The sequence below is a fragment of the Salmo salar genome, chromosome 11, assembly GCF_965601325.2.
Source record: "Salmo salar chromosome 11, fSalSal1, whole genome shotgun sequence".
NCBI classification, from domain to species: domain Eukaryota; kingdom Metazoa; phylum Chordata; class Actinopteri; order Salmoniformes; family Salmonidae; genus Salmo; species Salmo salar.
The window spans coordinates 91358034-91383303 of NC_138301.1; the positions used below are offsets into that span (position 1 = coordinate 91358034).

Genomic DNA, 25270 nt, shown 5'->3' on the forward strand with positions numbered 1-25270 from the left:
GCATCTCATTAGTGTGCAAGATCTTGAGAATCAGCTGTACATGTGATGGAAGAATGCACTGTGCATGCAGAAGAATGCACTGTGCATGGCATATTTTGGTTAAACTATCCCCATTTCCATTGAATTGGGGATAGTTTAACCAAAATATGCCATGTGTATCCCACAAAAAAGGTGGGATACACATTAAAAAAAGCAAACATTTTTGTTGGATTTAAGCAAAATTCCCCAAATTCCAGGGCTTAACTTCCCATGGAAAATGTCTGACCCTTTGCAACCCTACTTCAGTACTTGTTTCACTGCTTTATAGTGAGGTTTGGAGACTGATAAAAAAATCCTCTTTCAGGGGAGAGTTGTGACAAAGCACAGGCTTTAAGCCAGGCCCAGTATACTGACCTGGTCTCTCACAAGGACACTGGACATAAGGTTAAAATAAATGTCAATAGTGTTATTTTTGCCTTATTACCAAACCACTAGCGATTGGCCTATATTACTTACTTAATCCTCATCATTCCTGGCAGAACATAGGCCTATATTACAATTGCTTGATTTGATATGGAACTTTATTTCTCACCCAAATGACTGAGCAAAAAGGATATGTTTGATATTTGTATTACCTCCAGTGCTTGACTTGGACTGAAATAGGTGCCAGTACTCATTTTGGGTGCCGGTACTGTTTATATTTAGGTGTAGGAGCTCCACAATACTTTAGAGCTAATATTCTAGAAGAGGTGCAGGAGCTCAAGCAGTAGAACATTTTAGGTGCCGGTACTCCGCTCCGGTGAGCTTCTGCCAAAGTCAAGCACTTATTTACCTCTGATATTTGAAACCTTGTAAACTGCTTGTCCTATTACCACTGTGGTGATGGTTTTACTAATACATCAGTAATAATATCTGTATTGCAGCTTCTGCTCCCTACACTGATCAGCAGGGTGCGCGCTCTCACACGATCCAAGATGTCCTCCCAGACCCACTCATTCTCCCTGCCCAGTCTGGGTCACTCCAAGCTCCTCACCTCAAAGAAGAAGCAGCCCATCAGATGTGAGCCTTCAATTTGACCAATGTCCAAACAGCTGAATTGTGAATTTTAAAGTGACTTCCTCTGTCCTCTCCTTCATCTGCAATGATCTGAAAGCACAGTGTAGTTTCCTGATCCACTCTCACATCAGTGCAGGTGAAGGGAAGGCGATGAAGAAAATAAGCCACTTTAGTCTATTGAGAGATGCACACATTGTCTCCAGTCCATCATGTTTTTCAGTTCTCTCAGTGGTCCTCGAGTGACAACATGTTTTCAGCCCAGTCTGAGCGTTCCAGTCACTCCTAGAGGAACTCTGCTAAGAAGAGACCACAGGAACAGCCAGACAGGCCTCCACGCCATGAGGTAAACCACTAGTCACACTCCATATCATAAGAGTACTCTGAGATAAAAGGGGTAATGTAGCCATGGGAATTAGGTTATTTTTAATTGATTCTCACACCCAATGAGCAATACCGCTACAAAAACTATGTGGGCCAGTTTTCCGGACACAGATTAGGCCAATTTATGGACAGAGAACCTATATCAATGGAGAATTTCCATTGAGTTTGTTTGTTAGTCCAGGACTAGGTTTAGAGGCAATTTATACTTGATCCGAAATGTGGTCGGATGGTACCATGTAGATGTTGTGACGCAATTGCAGAGTATGAATGCCCTGCCCTCTGCATAGGCCTTATCACTGTAAATGCTGCACGGCCAACGCAGAAATCGGATTGACCATGCAGCACCTTTAAATCTGTGTCCGAGAAACCAGCCCTGTATGTACGGTATGGCTAGCTGCAATAAAGCTATCCCCTTTTACTGCCAGCAGACGGGAGAAGGCCTGAAGCCATTCAGCTGCATCAGCCCTGACAGTGGAACTAGATGCGGAGTGCTCTAACTAGGACCCATATGATAACGAAGTCACCTTCCTCACCGATGCTAACACCCACATGCACTAAAGCTGTGCTCACTTTCTGGTACTTACACTGTCATAGCACGAAAATAGGCAAATGTTAACAATGTTATTTTCTCAGAAAAGTGTGATAGTGGAAACTAGCTGCTTAGACCTACATAAAACCTTTCTATTGCATTATAATCATGGACTTTCCATTGCGTTTCTTATCTTGCAAACTAGATGATAAGTGATGCCACCCCCCCTCGCTACAGTGATAACATCGGTGATGGTAGAACATGTTAAAGCCTACGTCCATTTTATGTGCGACTGATAGTGGTTAAACCAGAGACAATGTAATAAACCGTTTTTCGTCAAACATTGGAGGCAACAGCAGAATACACCTGTATTTCCCCTACCTGCGCTCTGTTTGTCAATTCGACAAAATCATCAAGCCTGTTTTCTAACCGCGTCATGACGCAGACACCAAGATTTTACGTAGCCTACCGCCGCAGTTCACCGGTGCCTCTCCATCTGATCTCTCCTCTCGGTTGAGGAATTCCCCGCCTCCCCTTAATTTGCGCACCGCGATCTTTAGCAGTGCTACGGATTAATCAGCGACACGTAGACCGTGAACCGGACTGTTCACAAGCGTAGGATTTATTTGTCACGGAAAACACTTCGCACTGAAAACGAGTAGGGGGAATGATGACCAACCCTATGTCCCGGTGTCTGGCTCACGGTTCCTAAAGAAGTCCTCTCAAGGATGCTGCCTTCGAAGCGGATCGAACGACAACCCCGGGCCTCGCTTCTGCCCGGGGTTCTCCTGTGTGTCATTCTCGCCACTGTCAGTGCAAGTATGCCAGGTAAGCATATCGATTTATTACAGCACAAGTGAAACTGTTTACAAATAAACAAATCAAATACAAATATATAGTTTTGTTCTGTCTCATATAAGTTATAAAATGATGCCTTATTATGTCTTCGGATTCTCAAAACAACCTGAATTCAATGTAACAACAACAGCAAACATAACATATACAATAACATTATTTGGCCGATCATTTTGGGTTGAAAATTGTCTAAAGGGCACTGAAATTGATATGTTTATTGGATATGTTAAGTCAATTGTGTTTATGTAACGCTCACTGTGCTTAGTGCGTGACTAGGAGTTGTGATCAGCAAACTAAGAAAAGGGAACCAGGAAAGGGAATTCTCAATATACTGTATACCCTAGCAAATGGACGTAGTCTAGCCTATATTGCTTGACATGTGTTGTCATTCATATAACAATCTATAATTTTTAAGTAAATCATTATGTGCAGGCTTAGCCTATACGGCAGATTGTTATTGGAAAAAACACTTCACATTGGGTAAATCTAATCAAACACACTACATGGTTTTAATTAAAATGTTATTTCCATGAAAATTTCGAACATGTAGACCTCATTTTAAATCACCATTTTATAAGAGAGAGATGCGATTGAAAAGGATGAATTAGAGAATTAAAGATGCATTCTCGTATAATTTCAACCAGTAGTTTTGAAAGTGGTGCTCACGAGTCAAGTGGTCCCGTTTTTTTGTGCGCTACCTCATCCGATTGTGTACCATGTCACTCATTTCATGTGATATGTTGCAAATGTAGCAATTTGTATATCATACAATTTTTGCAATTTGTGTGATATGTAAGATCCCAGAGTGCATCTAGAATAGTAGTGTCTGCGAGGCAATCCCCCTGCTATGTGACGATATCTGGTGCCAAAGATGAGAGGTACTGACTGACTATGAGAGATAATCTCTCCTGAGCTCTCAACACTAAGGCCATATGAGAAACACAACTGCTAGATACTCTTATACACATAATCTCTTCATTTTACTGGACGGGGACACACACACACATTATCATTATCTCACCGACCACTCACACCGCTCAGTCAATCAAATGTATTTTATAAAGCCCATTTTACAACAGCAGGTGTCACAAAGTGCTATACAGATACCCAGTCTAAAAACCCAAAGAGCAAGCAATGCAGATGTAGAAGCACAGTGGCTAGGAAAAACTCCCTAGAAAGACAGAAACCTAGGAAGAAACCTAGAGAGGAACTAGGCTCCGAGGTTTGGCCAGTCCTCTTCTGGCTGTTCCATTTAGGCCAGATTGTTCTTCGAGTCGTTTAAACATTCGTAGATGACCATCAGGGTCAGATAATAACCACAGTGGTTATAGAGGGTGGAACTCTATAACACCTCAGGAGTAAATGTCAGTTGGCTTTTAATAGCCAAGCATTCAGAGGTTAAGAGTGAGAGAGAGAGCTATTCGGGAGCATTATTAAGGCGTCCGTAGGCTTCCCAGACGAAACACTTTGGAAGAGTTTGTGTATATATTATGACACCATTTTGTGACGTTTTTGTTCATTTTGGACTTCGGCAGTTCGGGCACACAACATGTTTTGGGGAGCAAGCCGAATTTCGGAGCAGACGCAACTATATGAGCCTTCGTCTGTGATTGGTCAACAGTAGGGATTCTTCAATAAAGTCTTTGTCGTCATTCCACGAGACACAACAAATTCATGCACCAAACATCTTAGTTAGATGTAAAATCGCGCGACTAAGATCTCTGCAAAAAAGGCTAAATTAATGACAGATTTCTTGATTTATCTTGCATTAATTTGAACTTTTGAGAAAGTGTGAGTGGCTAGGTTGTTGCTACGGTGACTCGAGGAACAAACTAAATTAACTGCCAGGGTACAATTTAAAGAACATAACACACCCACAACGTACAACACCGCGAAGACCAAAATCTCATTTTTTTTTAATGAGCAGTAGAAAAACACATGCAGAATCGGTGAGTTCAGGCCAGGGGAGGACGACTACCCCCTCTCATTGAGGATTTCAAATTCAAGGCTGACTGGGGTTCTGCAAGCAATGTTTTCAGAAAGCAGTAACCCCCATAAGGGGAGTATGGTGGCTCTTCATGGTCAATATTCGTGGAAATACATATATTGTTTTAACACCGTCATGGTAGCAATACTTGCTTCTATTTCACCAGTATGTCTTGACATTTTTAATTTTTAATTTAACTAGGCAAGTTGGTTAAGAACGAATTCTTATTTGCAATGACTGCCTACACCGTACAAACCTGGATGACGCTGGGCCAATTGTGCGCCGCCCTATGGGACTCCCAAACACGTCCGGTTGTGATACAGCCTGGATTCGAACCAGGGTGTCTGTAGTGACGCCTCTATCACTGAGATGCAGTGCCTTAGATACTCAATGAGAGGGAGCAGCACTGAGCTAGCCTGCAACGTCACTTCCTAGATTAGCTCACACTGCGCATAGAATGTTTCCAAAAACTCCTCCAAGAAGCAAGATGGTGGTACACTAAAACAGCAGTTCTTGATCTTCAAATGTGCACCTGAGACTTCACATAGGAAACAATGGGGTTACGTAATCTATGACTTCCATTCTTTTTACAAGCCAGTAACTCCGACCCTGTTATAGGGTCAGAGGCAGTGAAATCAAATCAAATGCTATTTGTCACATGCACCGAGTACAACAGGTGTGGACTTTTACAGTGTAGCCCAGTAACGAGTGGAGAGCCAGGCAGAGACAGCAAGGGTGGTCACTCCAGTGCCTTGTCGTTCAATTTCGCACCCCTGGACTTGACTACACTCAATCATAGGGCCTACTGAAGAGATGAGCCTTCAGTAAGGATTAAAGGTTGAGATCGAGTCTGCGTCTCTCACATGGATAGGCAGACCATTCCATTAAAATGGAGCTCTATAGGAGAAAGCCCTGCCTCCAGCTGTTTGCTTAGAAATTCTAGGAACAATAAGGAGGCCTGCGTCTTGTGACCGTAGCATACGTGTAGGTATGTACGGCAGGACCATCCTCTCTCTGCCCCTTCTTTAACTTCATCCTTCTATGCTGATTCTCCCTGTTGTCATCCGTGTTTTGTTCTTTAAGGTCAGGTATGTCATTGCAGAGGCAGTGCCTTTGTGTGGCTCTCTGGCACTCTTGTCACTAATAGTATTCAGTGATCATTCTCCTGGGGGCTGGCTTGTGTTAGATGGAGAGATTACAGTTTAACTGTTATTGCTAGTCACAAATAACATGTGCACATACATGCACACAAGTGCACATACACGCAGTGGTGGGAAAAGTACCCAATTGTCATACTTGAGTAAAAGTAAAGCTACCATCATAGAAAATGACTCAAGTGAAAGTCACTCAGTAAAAATACTTATTGAGTAGAAGTCTAAAAGTATTTGGTTTTAAATATACTTAAGTATCAAAAGTAAAAGTATAAATCATTTCAAATTGCTCATATTAGGCTAACTAGATTTTCTTGTATTTTGTTTTTTAAGGATAGCCAGGGGCACACTCCAATACTGACATAATTTACAAATGAATAATTTGTGTTTAGTAAGTCTGCCAGATCAGAGGCAGTAGGGATGACCAGGGATGTTCTCTTGAAGTACGTGAATTGGACCATTTTCCTGTCCTGTTAAGCATTCAAAATGTAATGAGTACTTTTGGATGTCAAATGTATGGAGTAAAAAATACATTATTTATTTAGTAACTATTTTCTTAACTCTATTGAACTGCATTGTTGGTTAAAGGGCCAAATACACCTGTTGTATTTGGCGCATGTGACAAATAACATTTGATTTGATTTACATTCGGTAACTAAATATTCAGACCCCTTGACTTTTTTGTTACGTTAGATTTATTTTAAAATGAATGAAGGTCCCCAAGAACTCAGTGGCCTCCATCATTCTTAAATGGAAGAAGTTTGGAACCACCAAGACTCTTCCGAGAGCTGGCCGCCTGGCCAAACTGAGCAATCGGGAGAAGGACCTTGGTCAGGGAGGTGACCAAGAACCCGATGGTCACTCTGTCAGAGCTCCAGAGTTGCACCGAGTGCAACTCTGGTACCCTGTGCCTCCCTGTGTCCCAACTCCTCTGTGGAGTTGGGAGAACCTTCCAGACCTTCTCTGTAGCACTCCACCAATCAGGCCTTTATGGTGGAGTTGTCAGACGGAAGCCACTCCTCAGTAAAAGGCACATGACAGCCCGCTTGGAGTTTTCCAAAAGGCACCTAAAGGACTCTCAGACCATGAGAAACAAGATTCTCTGATCTGATGGAACCAAGATTGAACTCTTTGGCCTGAATTACAAACGTTACTTCTGGAGGAAACCTGCCGCCATCCCTACAGTGAAACATGGTGGTGGGAGCATCATGTTGAAAATAGCTGTGCAGCAACGCTCCCCATCCAACCTGACAGAGCTTGAGAGGATCTGCAGGGAAAATTGGGAGAAACACCCCAAATACATGTGTGCCAAGCTTGTAGCGTCATACCCAAGAAGACTCGAGACTGTAATCGCTGCCAAGGTGCTTCAACAAAGTACTGAGTAAAGGGTCTGAATACTTATGTAAATGATTTTTTTTTTATACATTTGCAATAAATTCTAAAAACCTGTATTTGTTATGTCATTATGATGAATTGTGTGTAGATTGATGAGAATTTTTATTTTTTTAATCCATTTTAGAAAAACGCTGTAACGTAACAAAATGTGGAAAAAGTCAAGGGGTCTGAATACTTTCCAAATGCACTGTACTATACATAAATGCACAATTATGGATATGAATATCATTCTCTTCATGGTGATGTATCCTGAATAGGTACACAAATATAAAAATATCCTTCTTTTGCATATTTTGCTGGTATTCTACATACTGGCTATTATTCTAATGAGATCCGCCCCCAAAAAAGACCACATTTGGTTGGTCCGGAGCAGACCAAATCTGAACCAATCATAGTCTGTTTCACAAGTTTGGACATCACAGTACAGCACAGTAGAATGGCGTTCCGTAGAGTACAGTACTGTACTCTAGTGTCCTGTACTGTACAGTTCTGCACTGTACTTTTCTTTACTCTACTGTATTGTTCTGCACTTTACTGTGCTGTCCAAACTTGTGAAACATCTATGATTGGTTCAGATTTGGTCCAACCAGAGTGAACTGACCAAATTTCAACTACTTTTCAACCTCAATGGATGTCCGGTGTTGGTCGGTGCTCAGTGGGTGCTTGTTACAGTAAATGGAAAAAGAGTAGGTGGTAGGTATCAGTAAGACCTGGGGAGGTGACATTAACTGGAGAGAGAGAGAGAGAGAGGCTCTAACCACTTCTGGGAAAATTGAAAAACACTAAACAAACAACAACACAAAGAATTATCTATCCAAAATGGAGATGTATGGGTAATCTTTTTGGCCCTATAACAAAGAACAAAGAACAAACAGCAAAAACATATACATGATCAAATACAAATCAACTATTAAAGACTACCAGAACCCATTTGATTCTCCAATTACCTTGAATGAACTACAGGATAAAATAAAAACCCTCCAACCCTAAAAGGCCTGTGGTGTTGATGGTATCCTCCATGAAATGATAAAATATACAGACCACAAATTCCAATTGGCTATACTGAAACTCTTTAACATCATCCTTAGCTCTGGCATCTTCCCCAATATTTGGAACCAAGGACTGATCATCCCAATCCACAAAAGTTGAGACAAATTTGGCCCCAATAATTACCGTGGGATTATGCGTCAACAGCAACCTTGGGAAAATCCTCTGCATTATCATTAACAGCAGACTTGTACATTTCCTCAGTGAAAACAATGTACTGAGCAAATGTCAAATTGACTTTTACCAATTTATCGTACGACAGACCACATATTCACCCTGCACACCCTATTTGACAAACAAACAAACCGAAACAAAGGCAAAGTCTTCTCATGCTTTGTTTATTTCAAAAAAGCCTTTGACTCAATTTGGCATGAGGGTCTTCTATACAAATTGATGGAAAGTGGTGTTGCGGGAAGAACATACAACATTATAAAATCCATGTACACAAACAACAAGTGTGCGGTTAAAATAGGCAAAAAATAACATGTTTCTTCCCACAGGGCTGTGGGGTGAGACAGGGATGCAGCTTAAGCCCCACCCTCTTCAACATATATATCAACGAATTGGTGAGGGCACTAGAACAGTCTGCAGCACCCGGCCTCACCCTACTAGAATCTGTTGTCAAATGTCTACTGTTTGCTGATGATCTGGTGCTTCTGCCACCAACCAAGGAGGGCCTACAGCAGCAATCAATCAATCAATCAAATTTATTTTTATATAGCCCTTCGTACATCAGCTGATATCTCAAAGTGCTGTACAGAAACCCAGCCTAAAACCCCAAACAGCAAGCAAAGCATGTGAAAGAAGCACGGTGGCTAGGAAAAACTCCCTAGGAAAAACTCCCTAGAAAGGCCAAAAACCTAGGAAGAAACCTAGAGAGGAACCAGGCTATGAGGGGTGGCCAGTCCTCTTCTGTCTGTGCAGGGTGGATATTAAAACAGAACATGGTCAAGATGTTAAAATGTTCATAAATGACCAGCATGGTCAAATAATAATAATCATAGTAGTTGTCGAGGGTGCAACAAGCACGTCCGGTGAACAGGTCAGGGTTCCATAGCCGCAGGCAGAACAGTTGAAACTGGAGCAGCAGCACGGCCAGGTGGACTGGGGACAGCAAGGAGTCATCATACCAGGTAGTCCTGAGGCATGGTCCTAGGGCTCAGGACCTCCGAGAGAAAGACAGAAAGAGAGAGAGAGAATTAGAGAGAGCATATTTAAATTCACACAGGACACCGGATAAGACAAGACAAATACTCCAGATGTAACAGACTGACCCTAGCCCCCCGAACACAAACTACTGCAGCATAAATACTGGAGGCTGAGACAGGAGGGATCAGAAGACACTGTGGCCCCATCCGATGATACCCCCGGACAGGGCCAAACAGGCAGGATATAACCCCACCCACTTTGCCAAAGCACAGCCCCCACACCAGCACCTAGATCTTCTGCACAGGTTCTGCTAGACCTGGGCCCTGACAGTAAATCTCAGTAAGACTAAAATAATGGTGTTCCAAAAAAGGTCCAGTCGCCAGGACCACAAATACAAATTCCATCTAGAGACTGTTGCCCTAGAGCACACAAAAAAACTATACATACCTTTGCCTAAAAATCAGCGCCACAGGGAACTTCCACAAAGCTGTGAACGATCTGAGAGACAAGGCAAGAAGGGCATTCTATGCCATCAAAAGGAACATCAAATTCTACATACCAATTAGGATCTGGCTAAAAATACTTGAATCAGTTATAGAACCCATTGCCCTTTATGGTTGTGAGGTCTGGGGTCCGCTCACCAACCAACAATTCACAAAATGGGACAAACACCAAATTGGGACTCTGCATGCAGAATTCGGAAAAAATATCCTCCGTGTTCATCGTAAAACACCAAATAATGCATGCAGAGCAGAATTAGGCCGATACCCGCTAATTATCAAAATCCAGAAAAGAGCCGTTAAATTCTACAACCATCTAAAAGGAAGCGATTCCCAAACCTTCCTTGGAGATGAGTCCCCTAAGCAAGCTGGTCCTGGGGCTCTGTTCACAAACACAAACATGCCCCAGGACAGAAACACAATTAGACCCAACCAAATCATGAGAAAACACAAAGATAATTATTTCCAATCTGTCAAGTAATGAACAAAAAAACAGAGCAAACTAGAAAGCTATTTGGCCCTAACCAGAGAGTACACAGTGGCAGAATACCTGACCACTGTGACTGACCCAAACTTAAGGAAAGCTTTGACTATGTACAGACTCAGTGAGCATAGCCTTGCTATTGAGAAAGGCAGACCTGGCTCTCAAGAGAAGACATGCTATGTGCACACTGCCCACAAAATGAGGTGGAAACTGAGCTGCACTTCCTAACCTCCTGCCAAACGTATGATCATATTAGAGACACATATTTCCCTCAGATTACACAGATCCACAAAGAATTCGAAAACAGCCAATTTTGATAAACTCCCATATCTACTGGGTGAAATACAACAGTGTGCCATCACAGCAGCAAGATTTGTGACCTGTTTCCACAAGATATGGGTAACTAGTGAAGAGCAAACACCATTGTAAATACAACCGATATTTACAGTATGTTTATTTTCCCTTTAGTACTTTAACCATTTGCACATCGTTACAACACTGTATATACAGTTGAAGACGGAAGTTTACATACACCTTAGCCAAATACATTTAAACTGTTTTTCACAATTCCTGACATTTAATCCTAGTAAAAATTCAATGTCTTAGGTCAGTTAGGATCACCACTTTTATTTTAAGAATGTGAAATGTCAGAATTATAGTAGAGTGGTGTATTTCAGCTTTTATTTCTTTCATCACATTCCCAGTGGGTCAGAAGTTTACATACACTCAATTAGGATTTGGTTGCATTGCCTTTAAATTGTTTAACTTGGTTCAAATGTTTCGGGTAGCCTTCCACAAGCTTCCCACAATAAGTTGGGTGAATTTTTGGCCCATTCCTCCTGACAGAGCTGGTGTAACTGAGTCAGGTTTGTAGGCCTCCTTGCTCGCACACGCTTTTTCAGTTCTGCCCCAAAAAATGATATGGGATTGAGGTCAGGGCTTTGTGATGGCCACTCCAACACCTTGACTTTGTTGCCCATTTTGCCACAACTTTGGAAGTATGCTTGGGGTCATTGTCCATTTGGAAGACCCATTTACGAGCAAGCTTTAACTTCCTGACTGGAATCTTGAGATGTTGCTTCAATATATCCACATACCTTTCCTTCCTCATGAAGCCATCTATTTCGTGAAGTGCACCAGTCCCTCCTGCAGCAAAACACCCCCACAACATGATGCTGCCACCCCCGTGCTTCACGGTTGGGATGGTGTTTTTCGGCTCGCAAGCCTCCCCCTTTTTCCTCCAAACACAACAATGGTCATTATGGCCAAACAGTTCTATTTTTGTTTAATCAGACCAGAGGACATTTCTCAAAAAAGTACGATCTTTGTCCCCATGTGCAGTTGCAAACCGTAGTCTGGCTTTTTTACGGCGGTTTTGGAGCAGTGGCTTCTTCCTTGCTGAGCGGCCTTTCAGGTTATGTCGATATAGGACTCGTTTTTCTGTGGATATAGATACTTTTGTACCTGTTTCCTCCAGCATCTTCACAAAGTCCTTTGCTGTTCTGGGATTGATTTTCACTTTTCGCACCAAAGTACTTTCATCTCTAAGAGACAGAACGCATCTCCTTCCTGAGCGGTATGACGGCTGCGTGGTCCCATGGTGTTTATACTAGCGTACTATTGTTTGTACAGATGAACGTGGTACCTTCAGGCGTTTGATGAACCAGACTTGGATGAACCAGACTTGTGGAGGTCTACAATTTATTTTTTCTTTTGATTTTCCCATGATGTCAAGCAAAGAGGCTGAGTTTGAAGTTAGGCCTTGAAATACATCCACAGGTACACCTCCAATTGACTCAAAATGTCAATTAACCTATCAGAAGCTTCTAAAGCCATGACATCATTTTCTGGAATTTTCCATGCTGTTAAAAGGCACAGTCAACTTAGTGTATTTAAACTTCTGACCCACTGGAATTGTGATACAGTGAATTATAAGTGAAATAATCTGTCTGTAAACAATTGTTGGAAAAATGACTTTTGTCATGCACAAAGTAGATGTCCTAACCGACTTTCCAAAACTATAGTTTGTCAACACAAAATGTGTGGAGTGGTTGAAAAACTAGTTTTAATGACTCCAGCCTAAGTGTATGTAAACCTCCGACTTCATTCGTAATGTCTTTATTATTTTGGAACTTCTGTGAGTGTAATGTTTACTGTTCGTTTTTATTGTTTATTTCACTTTTGTATATTATCTACTTCACTTGCTTTGGCAATGTTAACATGTGTTTCCCATGCCTATAAAGCCCATGGGGGCGAGAGAGAGAGAGGTTCTCCAGATTGTTTTCATAGTCTTATTTTGGCCACCAGATGACAGAAGGAGAAATAAAACAGTTATGCGCTCAACATAACAGTATGCAAGTGGAAGGGAGGACAGTAGGCCCACCCACTGGGGAGCCAGACCCAGCCAATCAGAATTTGTTTTTCTCCACAAAAGGGCTTTATTACAGACAGAAATACTCCTCAGTTTCATCAGCTGTCTGGGTGGCTGGTCTCAGATGATCCCGCAGGTGAAGCATCCGGATGTTGAGGTCCTGGGCTGGCGTGGTAACACGTGGTCTGTGGTTGTGAGGCGGGTGGACCTTCCGCCAAATTCTCTAAAACGACGTTGGAGGCGGGATATGGTAGAGAAATTAACATTCAATTCTCTGGCAACAGCTCTGGTGGACATTCCTGCAGTCAGCATGTCAATTGCACGCTCCCTCAAAACATGAGACATCTGTGGCATTGTATTGTTTGACAAAACTGCACATTTTAGAGTGGCCTTTTATTGTCCACAGCACAAGGTGCATCCATTTAATGATAATGCTGTTTAATCAGCTTCTTGATATGCCACACCTGTCAGGTGGATGGATTATCTTGGAAAAGGAGAAATGCTCACTAACAGGGATGTAAACAAATTTGTGCACACAATTTGAGAGAAATAAGCTTTTTTTTTGCATATGGAACATTTCTGAGATTTTTTTTCAGCTCATAAACATGAGACCAAGAATTTACATGTGTCTCACTGGGCCATGAGTCCGACCTGCTCTCACTTGGGGCCAAAGCCTGGCCACTGGTACTTTTCAGCCACATTTACATAACAATGGCTAACTGTAAACTTTAACACCTTCTAAGAAAGCAACTGTTTTGATTATGCACAGGTTATTGATTCTGCTCTTCACAAGTCCACACTGTCAGCCCTAGCTATGGAAAAACAAGGGTGTATACACTAGTGTAACACTGGTGTTATAGTCAAAGCGGCATAAGTGCCCGAATGCTGTTACTAACTGCTCTGAGATCAGTTAGGCTCAGGAGGGGTCAGAAGACTGTGATTCAGTAATAAAGCTGGATTGAGGAACCTGGCAGTGAAATGACATAAATCCTGGTCTTGAACCCACATGGCAGCAGGCACTAAGCCTATAAAGGCTGTCCGCAGACCTCCGAGAGTGGGTTAGAACTATTCTGCAGCTACTGGTGCGTTAATATGATGTAATGTTTCATTTATAAGCTAGAACTCATTCTTCATTATTACCCTGGCCAAATGTGAGCTAAAAAGGTCCTACTTTTTCCGAGATTAGGTATAATATAAGGAAATGTACTACACGTCCATAGATAAAGAGAAAATGAGGAAGACTATACAGTTGAGGGGTTGCGCTCAGAAAGATTCCTTTGAAATAAATGTTGCACTTTTGAAATCTCTTACGTAACAACCAGAAAGGAGGTATTATCGATCTGTTTTCCTTGGTTCCTTTTCCTTATTGCATTCCTCCTGAACAAATGTTGTTTGGTCGGTCTATGGGGTAAGGAGGAAGAAAGGAAGATTTTTTTTCACAACACAGGGACTTGTTGCCGTGGCAACTCTGAAGCCTCACTGCAGACCAAGCAAGCAAGTTTCTCCCAGCCAGCCCAGGGGAAATCATTACACAGACTCTCAGTGAAATTGTAGCTGGCAATGTGATTCCGACTATTGATCCAGAGATATTTAACCAGACTTAACCCATTGCATGAATCAATGCTGTCTATATTGTGCTGTAGCGTTTCTGCTAATCTCACTGTCCTCTGAGAGAGAGAGAGGGATGTTAAAAAAAAGGGAGAGAATGACAAGACAGTGAAGGCTAGCTGTATTTGTGGTAGTCACTGCTGTCATGGTGCAGATGAACAGGCTGTGTCTGTGTCCCATGTTCTGTTATCTATTCTGGTTCTCACCCTAGCTAATAACCAGGTCATTAGCCTAATGGACATTGGTAATAACTGGCTGTGTCAGACGTTATGGAAATGGTTTGTGTGTGTGTGTGTGTGTGTGTGTGTGGAAAGAGAGAGCGAGGGGAGCAAGAGATAGGGAGGAGGAAAGACATGTACAGTAGGAAAGTTATCAGTGATGCACAGCAGAGAAAGAGTCTGACCCGGCTTCACCCGTTTCTGTGGAACTGCGAAGTCGTGTGTCAGTCAAAGCCACTATTCAGGAACAAATTCTTTCACTTGTCTGAAAACACTTCCTTGTCATTTTTTGCCTTGTCACCCCCACACGGTGAGTGACTGTAATTATGTCTGTCTTATACTGAACAAAAATATAAATGCAACATTTTTTTTTTCACCTTTATTTAACCAGGTAGGCAAGTTGAGAACAAGTTCTCATTTACAATTGCGACCTGGCCAAGATAAAGCAAAGCAGTTTGACACATACAACAACACAGAGTTACACATGGAGTAAAACAAACATACAGTCAATAATATAGTAGAAAAATAAGTCTATATACAATGCGAGCAAATGAGGTGAGATAAGGGAGGTAAAGGCAAAAAAGGCCATGGTGGCAAAGTAAATACAATATAGCAAGTAAAACACTGGAATAGTAGATTTGTAGTGGAAGAAAGTGCAAAATAGAAATAGAAATGGGGTGCAAAGGAGCAAAATAAATAAATACAGTAGGGGAAGAGGTAGTTGTTTGGGCTAAATTATAGATGGGCTATGTACAGGTGCAGTAATATGTGAGCTGCTCTGAAAGCTGGTGCTTAAAGCTAGTGAGGGAGATAAGTGTTTCTAGTTTTAAAGATTTTTGTAGTTCGTTCCAGTCATTGGCAGCAGAGAACTGGAAGGAGAGGTGGCCGAAGGAGGAATTGGCTTTGGGGGTGACCAGAGAGATATACCTGCTGGAGCGCGTGCTACAGGTGGGTGCTGCTATGGTGACCAGCAAGCTGAGATAAGGGGGAACTTTACCTAGCAGGGTCTTGTAGATGACCTGGAGCCAGTGGGTTTGGCGACGAGTATGAAGCGAGGGCCAGCCAACGAGACCGTACAGGTCGCAGTGGTAGGTAGTATATGGGGCTTTGGTGACAAAACGGATGGCACTGTGATAGACTGCATCCAATTTATTGAGTAGGGTATTGGAGGCTATTTTGCAAATGACATAATCGAGGATCGGCAGGATGGTCAGTTTTACAAGGGTATGTTTGGCAGCATGAGTGAAGGAGGCTTTGTTGCGAAATAGGAAGCCAATTCTAGATTTAACTTTGGATTGGAGATGTTTGATGTGAGTCTGGAAGGAGAGTTTACAGTCAAAGTGTTGGTCCCATGTTTCACGAGCGCCAATAAAAGATCCCAGATGTTTTTTTACATCCCTGTTAGTGAGCATATCTACCAAGACAATCTATCCACCTGACAGGTGTGGTATAACAACAAAATGATCAAACAGCATTATCATTACACAGATGCACCTTGTGCTGGGGACAATAAAAGGCCACTCTAAAATGTGCAGTTTTGTCACACAGCACAATGCCACAGATGTCTTACGTTTTGAGGGAGTGTGCAATTGGCATGTTGACTGCAGGAATGTCCAACAGAGCTGTTGCCAGAGAATTTAATGTGTATTTCTCTACCATAAGCCACCTTCAATGTCGTTTTAGAAAATTTGGCAGTACGTCCAACCAGCCTCACAACCGCAGGCCACGTGTAATCACGCCAGCCCAGGACCTCCACATCCAGCTTCATTCATCTCTGGGAAGCTCATCTGCGTACTCATCGTCACTGGCACGCTGGAGAAGTGTGCTCTTCATGGATGAATCCCGGTTTCAACTGTACCGGGAAGATGGCAGACAGCAAGTAAGGCTTTGTGTGGGCAATCGGTTTTCTGATGTCATGTTGTGAACAGAGTGCCCCATGGTGGCAGTGGGGTTATGGTATGTTCAGGCATAAGCTACGGACAACGAAGACAATTGCATTTTATCGATGGCAATTTGAATGCACAGAGATGCCATGACAAGTCCTGAGGCCCATTGTCATGCCATTCATCCCCCGCCATCACCTTATGTTTCAGCATGATAATGCACGGCCCCATGACACAAGGATCTGTACACAATTCCTGGAAGCTGGAAATATCCCAGTTCTTCCATGACCTGCATACTCACCAGACATGTCACTCATTGAGCATGTTTGTTGTGCTCTGGATCGACGTGTATGACAGCATGTTCTAGTTCCCGCCAATATCCAGCAACTTCGCACAGCTGGGCCTCCCGAGTGGCAGAGTGGTCTAAGGCACTGCATCGCAGTGCTAGCTGTGTGACTAGAGATTCTGGGTTAGAGTCCAGGCTTTGACGCAGCCGGCCGCGACTGGGAGACCCATGGGGCGGCACACAATTGGCCCAGCGTCGTCCGGGTTAGGGGAGGGTTTGGCCGACAGGGATGTCCTTGTCCCATCGCACACTAGCGACTCCTGTGGCGGGCCGGACTCAGTGCACACTGACACGGTCACGAGGTGCACAGTGTTTCCTCCGACACATTGGTGCAGCTGGCTTCTGGTGTAAGTGGGCAATGTGTCAAGAAGTAGTGCGGCTTGGTTGTGTTTCGGAGGACCCACGACTGTAACTTCGTCTCTCCTAAGTCCGTACGGGAGTTGCAGCGATGAGACAAGACTGTAACTACCAATTGGATACCACAAAATTAGGGAGAAAACGGGGTAAAAAAAAACGAAAGTTTGTACAGCCATTGAAGAGGAGAGCGACAACATACACAGGCCACAATCAAAAGCCTGATCAACTCTATGCGAAGGAGATGTGTCATGCTGCATGAGGCAAATGGTGGTCACATGAGATACAGACTGGTTTTCTGATCCACGCCCCTACTTTAAAAAAAAAAGGTATACATATTTGTATTTCCAGTCATGTGAAATCCATAGATTAGGGCCTAATTAATTTATTTCCTTATATGAACTGTAACTCAGTAAAATCTTTGAAATTGTTGCATGTTGCGTTTATATTTTTGTTCGGTGTAGTTGTGAGGCTTTGTGTGTGACTGCGAGTGCATCGGCTTTCACTCTAAAGGTGCAGTGTGAGCCTCAAGGGCCTCTTCAACACTTTTGAAGGACTTAACAAGAAAGCGCTATTGCAACAGAATCTCTTGTCAGGCTTTTTTCACAGAAGATAAATCATATCAAATTTTCTGTCACATGCTTCGTAAACAACAGGTGCAGACTTGCTCCGCAACAGCCCTTCCGTTTCCTGAAGTCCACTATCAGCTCCTTTGTCTTGCTGATGTTGAGGGAGAGGTGGTTGTCCCCTATATAGCCTCCCTATAGGCTTTCTTATCGGTGATCAGACCTACCACCGCTGTGTCATCTGCAAACTTAATGATGGTGTTGGAGTCGTGTGCGGCCACGCAGTCGTGGGTGAACAGGGAGTACAGGAAGGGACTAAGCACGCACCTTTGAGGGGCCCCCGTTTTGAGGGTTAGCGTGGCAGATGTGTTATTGACTACCCTCATCACCTGGAGGCGGCCTGTCAGGAAGTCCAGGATCTAGTAGCAGAGGGAGGTGTTTAGTCCCGGGTCTTTAACTTAGTGATGAGCTTGGAGGGTGCAATGGTGTTGAACGCTGATAAGGTATTTGTTCACCTATATCAGGGTCATGGTTAAATCACCAGACTGAACCTGTATCCTGAGAATAGGAACAGCTTGGTTTGATAGGGACTTTTTTCCACTCGTTTCAAATTGCACACCCCTCCCTTTATGGTTGCCATAAACTTTTAACCCTGTGGAGCTCTGATACCCATCCCACGATACATGCTTCCATTAATATGATAAGTGTATGCGGCCAGCTCTAACTTATACAGTTAGGCTTATTATGTTCTATTTGCAGTCACAAGGTTTGAATGGGATAAGGGTGCTTCAAACCTTTAATGCTGATTGGCTGACAGCCATGGTATATCAGGCCGTATACCATGGGTATGGCAAAACATTTATTTGTATTGCTCTAATTACGTTGGTAACCAGTTTATAATAGCAATAAGGCACCTCGTGGGTTTTTGGTATATGGCCAATATACCAGGGCTAAGGGCTGTGTCCAAGCATTCCGCATTGTGTCGTACATAAGAGAACAGCCCTTAGCCGTGGTATATTGGCCATATACCACACCTCCTCGTGCCTTATTGCTTAAATTAATAATACTCTTTGTGAGTGCTGGCCGTCTGGTGTAGTTGGATAACTCATGGGCTTCACACCTATTACCTATGTTCCTGTTTTGAGATGAGAATTTTTAATTGGGCTGCAAAAAATGCCCTGTCCTTGCTGGGTAAAATATTAACAGTGACACTTCCTATACAGACGTATGCATGCATTAGATTGTCTCAGACAGACATAGTCGTATCCACCGCAAAGGTCTCTTCAGTCTATGCTGATGCTGCTATCTGCAGCCACTTGACTTGGGAGCATTTCCATACAGGATTTACTCCAGTGTTTTAACCAAGGCTCAGACTTTTCTGTTTCCATCGACACGGGCGGACAAGTACAGTTACAGTTGGGGTCTATCTGAAATGGGACCCGGTTTCCTGTACAGTGCACTACTTTCTTTTGATCAGGGCCCGTAGAGTCCTGGACTATATACAGTGCCTTGCAAAAGTATTTCTTCACATGTTATTGTGTTACAAAGTGGGATTAAAATTGATTTAATTGTCTTTTTTCTTTGTCATCCATCTACACAAAATACTCTGTAATGTCAATGTGAAAGAAAAATCCTATATATTTTTAAAATATAAATACAAAAATATCGGACCCTTCGTTTAGGCAAGCCTAAATTATTCAGCACTAACATTTTGCTTAGCAGATCACAAAATAGGTTACATGGACTCACTCTGTGTGAAATAATAAGGCTTGACATGATTTTTGAATGACTAACCCTTTCTCTGTCCCCCATACATAAAACATCTGTAAGGTCCCTCAGTCAAGTATTGAATTTCAAGCCCAGATTCCACAACAAAGACCAGTGAGCTTTTCAAAAGCCTCTTAAAGAAGGGCAGCGATTGGTAGATGGGTAACAATAACAAATCAGACATTGAGTATCTCTTTAAGCCTGTTCAAGTTAATAATTATGCTGTGGATTATGTATTAAACCACCCAGACACAACAAAGATAGTAATCCTTCTGAACTGAGCTGCAGGACAGGAATTCAACTGCTCGGGGATGTGACCATGAGGCCATTGGTGATTTTATAACAGCTACAGAGTTAAATGGCTGAGATAGAACTGAGGATGGATCAACAACATTGTAGTGACTCACAATAATGACCTAAATGAAAGAATAAAAATATTCCAAAACATCCATATTGTATGCAACAAGGTACTAAAGTAATACTGCAAAAAAACACAGCAAAGCAATACACTTTTTGGTCTAAATGCAAAGCCTTATGTTTGGTGCAAACACAACACTGAGTAACTGCCTCCTTATTTTCTAGCATGGTGGCTGCATCATGGTATGGGTATGCTTGGCATTGGCAAAGACTGGGGAGTTTTTCATGGAGCTAAGCACAGGCCAAATCCTACAGGAAAACCTGCTTCAGTCTGCTTTCCACCAGACATTGGAAGAGTAATTCACCTTTCAGCAGGATAATAACCTAAAACACAAGGCCAAATCTACACTGGAGTTGCTTACCAAGAAGACAGTGACGGTTTCTGAGTGGCCAAGTTACAGTTTTGACAATCTGCTTGAAAATCTATGGTAGGTTTAGAAAATTGCTGTTCAGCCATGAACCCCAACATCTTGACAGAGCTTGAAGATTGTTTTTAAGAATAATGGGCAAATATTGCACAATCCAGGGGTGTAAAGCTCTTAGAGACTTACCCAGAAAGACTCATAGCTGTAATCACTGCCAAAGGTGATTCTAACATGTATTGACTCAGGAAGCTGAATACTTATGCAACGACTATGTTTTAGTTATACAATTACAATTAAATACATTTTAAACCACTTTGTAACACTAACATTTTAAGAAATCCAAGGGGTCTGAATACTTTTTCAAGGCACTGCAAGGCCCCTAATTTAGAAACGGCCACAGGCCCCCAAAAAATAAGAAACTAACACCCTTGCTTTTCTTGCACCAACACTCACACTTGTCTTTTGTTACTAGCTGCTTTTATGGAACATTTCCTTACATTGACCGTGATATGTTGTTGTCTCACCTAGCTACCTTAAGATGAACGCATTACTTGTAAATCGCTCTGTATAGGTGCCATTTTCCAGCTTTTCTCGTGACTTCTGATCGTGCCTCATTAAGTCAATAAAAAGTCAACGGTGCCACGTCAGGGCCTTTTCCCATCTGGTACAATAGATTGCCACGGCACTGTTTGCTTCTCTGCCCTTCTTGGAACTGTTTACGATTACACAGCCTGGCAGGCACCAGATGGCTTGAATAGTAATTTTTAATGTTGTACATTGAGTTTATTTTATTTTATTTGTATTTATTGAACCTTTATTTAACTAGTCAAGTCAGTTAAGACCAAATTCTTATTCACAATGATGGCCTAGGAACAGTGGGTTAACTGCCTTTGTTCAGGGGCAGAACGACAGATTTTTACCTTGTCAGCTCGGGGATTCGATCTAGCAACCTTTCGGGTTTCTGGCATTACATAACTGTATTTACACCTCGCTGGTCCCACCTGACCGAATGACCTAATGGTTCTCTCCTTCTCTCTCTCTCGCTCACTCTTTCATTCTCGCTCTCTCTCACCGTGCTCTTTCCAACCAGCTCTTCTGTCGCAGGTTTAATAAAGTGCCTTAGGTGATTCATACTGTCCTCCTTTATTTGCTTTATGCTGCGGTACCTAGGGCTGATGATGCACTTGTCTCCTAATTCACTATCTCCATTACAGGGAATATTTCACAGCTGGGAAAGATGCACTTGGAGGTGTGTATATGTGTTAAGTGTAAAGATCACAGTCCCTGGGGCTGCAATTGTCTGTGCAACATTAACTTCCCACATTATGGGAAAACAGCCTGCACTGCTGCATGTGAACTATGCTCCACAAGCTTCCCACAATAAGTTGGGTGAATTTTGGCCCATTCCTCCTGACAAAGCTGGTGTAACTGAGTCAGGTTTGTAGGCCTCCTTGCTCGCGCACACTTTTTCAGTTCTGCCCAAAAGATTTCTATGGGATTGAGGTCAGGGCTTTGTGATGGCCACTCCAACACCTTGACTTTGTTGTCCTTAAGCCATTTTGCCACAACTTTGGTAGTATGCTTGGGGTCATTGTCCATTTGGAAGACCCATTTGTGCCCAAGCTTTAACTTCCTGACTGATGTCTTGAGATGTTGCTTCAATATATCCACATCATTTTCCTTCCTCATGAAGCCATCTATTTTGTGAAGTGCACCAGTCCCTCCTGCAGCAAAGCACCCTCACAACATGATGCTGCCACCCCCGTGCTTCACGGTTGGGATGGTGTTCTTCGGTTTGCAAGCTTCCCCCTTTTTCCTCCAAACATAACGATGGTCATTATGGCCAAACAGTTCTATTTTTGTTTCATCAGACCAGAGGACATTTCTCCAAAAAGTACGATCTTTCTCCCCATGTGCAGTTACAAACCGTAGTCTGGCTTTTTTATGGTGGTTTTGGAGCAGTGGCTTCTTCCTTGCTGAGCGGCCTTTCAGGTTATGTCGATATAGGGCTCGTTTTTCTGTGGATATAGATACTTTTGTACCTGTTTCCTCCAGCATCTTCACAAGGTCCTTTGCTGCTGTTCTGGGATTGATTTTCACTTTTCGCACCAAAGTACGTTCATCTCTAGGAGACAGAACGCGTCTCCTTCCTGAGAGGTATGACGGTTGCGTGGTCCCATGGTGTTTATATTTGCGTACTATTGTTTGTACAGATGAACATGGTACCTTCAGGCGTTTGGAAATTGCTCCCAAGGATGAACCAGACTTGTGGAGGTCTAAAAAAAAAAATTCTGAGGTCTTGGCTGATTTCTTTTGATTTTCCCATGATGTCAAGCAAAGAGGCACTGAGTTTGGAGGTAGGCCTTGAAATACATCCACAGGTACACCTCCAATTGACTCAAAGTATGTCAATTAGCCTATCAGAAAGCCAAGACATAATTTTCAGGAATTTTCCAAGCTCTTTAAAGGCAGAGTCAACTTAGTTTATGTAAACTTCTAACCCACTGAAATTGTGATACAGTGAATTATGAGTGAAATAATCTGTCTGTAAACAATTGTTGGGAAAATGACTTGTGTCATGCACAAAGTAGATGTCCTAACCGACTTTCCAAAACTATAGTTTGTTAACAAGAAATGTATGGAGTGGTTGAAAAACGGGTTTTAATGACTCCAACCTAAGTGTATGTAAACATCCGACTTCAACTGTATTTTGGTACCATATCTATTCTAAGTAAAACTATGATTTGCTAACCATAATGACCTAAACCAAGCCAGACAGAAAGATGCGATAAGGAGCAGTAGAGGTAAATGGGTGTGTCATTTGATTAAGGAAATAGTTCCTTGTCTAAAGACTCTCTGCGTTGTTGTGCCGTGATCTGGGTCCTATTCTGTGACACCTTATCTGGTCGTCTTGGCTCTTTGCTCTTCCTTGATCTGTAGATTTGTTTGATCAAACAGTCTGAGAAGACAAATTATCTGGCACAATTTGATGAAAGGAACCATGGATGGAGAGAGGTGGACAAACAGAGATTAAATGGAGGGAAGGAGGGATTAAGAGACTTCAAAGGGCAGGATACGTGGCCTCCTGCAGTGTATTGAGTTATGAGGATCAACATGTAGGTGGCTTCACTGTGACAGACTGACTGACTCCATTGGGCAGGACAACTGGGGGAGCTGTAGCCAGAAGCCACATCACATGTGGGAGCAGTGAGCAGTGCTCCTGGGTAACATAAGCACGGTCACCTTCAGGACAGGCCACTGAGAAAGGCTGGCAGGCAGGCTGGAGGTGGGCGGTGCAGTGGGGCACTCCTTGAGGGAAGACACCAATCCTTTCATACACACACACACACACACACACGTAATAATCAGATTGACATAAACACATACTCAGACTCTCTCACACGCACGTGCACACACTAACACACACCATCACATACAAACTCAGACTAATACGATCACATGAGCAGATATACAGATTATATTTATCTTTCTCTCTCTTTGTCCCTCGAGGGCAATTACATACACTCAAATTCTATCACATGCAGACATCATCTCACATACACACCACCTAGACATGATCTTCTACAATAGGGAGTTTGGTAGATGAGACGTGGAAGGATCAGAGGAGAGGAATATTAGGGAGAGTGGCACGTGCCAGGCCAAAACACGACAGATTACAAAGAGAGGGAGGGAGGAGAATATGAATTTAATCCAGGATGGAGAGAGGGAGGGAGGAGAATATGAATTTAATCCAGGATGGAGAGAGGGGAATATGAATTTAATCCAGGATGGAGAGAGGGAGGAGGAGAATATGAATTTAATCCAGGATGGAGGAGGAGAATATGAATTTAATCCAGGATGGAGAGAGGGAGGAGGAGAATATGAATTTAATCCAGGATGGAGGGATGGAGGAGGAGAATATGAATTTAATCCAGGACGGACGGACGGAGGGAGGGAGGAGGAGAATATGAATTTAATCCAGGATGGAGGGATGGAGGAGGAGAATATGAATTTAATCCAGGATGGAGGAGGAGAATATGAATTTAATCCGGGATGGAGGAGGAGAATATGAATTTAATCCGGGATGATGGAGGAGAATATGAATTTAATCCGGGATGGAGGAGGAGAATATGAATTTAATCCGGGATGGAGGAGGCAGTGAGATCGGTGAGAGCAGGAGAGACAACATTGCTAGGGTACCTTTCATTATGGAAATAATAAAGAATACATTTCAGAGACTTTATGATTTTGAGACAATGCCAGAGATCTATAAGAGGGTGAAGAAATGTGTGTGTGATTGACAATAGACAATCTGTGTGTGGTCCTTTTTTGTTGTATGATACCGTAAGTTATCACCTGTTTGTCATGAGCACCTAGCCCTATGTTTTGAATTGGTCTTGTGACACAGGCACATGCACACACACCAACATGCACACACCAGCATGATCACACTCAACCAAATAACATCCAACCTTTCAGACGACACTCTGACACACATCCCCCTACAGGGAGAGAGGGAGGAAATGCATGTACAGTAGGAATGATATCAGTGATGCGCAGCAGAGAGATTGTTTCTCTCTCTGTCTCGGGTCACACCTGTTTGCAGTTTAACCCGGCTCCACCACTATGCGGGAACAAATTCTTTCACTTGTCTGAATTCACTTCCTTGTCATTTTTTGCCTTGTCTCCCCCACACATTGAGTGCCTGTAATTATGTCTGTCCTATACTGAACATGTTTCATGAGCTGAAATAAAAGATCCCAGAAATGTTCCATAGTCACAAAAAGCTTATTTCTCCCAAATTTTGTGCACATTTCTATTTACATCCCTGTTAGTGAGCATTTCTCCATTACCAAGATAAT

General features: G+C 42.7%; 1 protein-coding gene across 1 annotated transcript in view; it reads left to right on the forward strand.

Annotated features, from left to right (window-relative positions):
• Positions 1-2530: 2530 nt before the first annotated feature.
• npdc1 (neural proliferation, differentiation and control, 1) overlaps positions 2531-25270 on the forward strand; it is a 38619-nt gene continuing 15879 nt past the window's right edge. The window contains 1 exon segment of the mRNA NM_001173856.1: positions 2531-2773. Within this exon segment, the coding sequence (NP_001167327.1) occupies positions 2674-2773 (100 nt within the window). The 5' untranslated portion in view covers positions 2531-2673.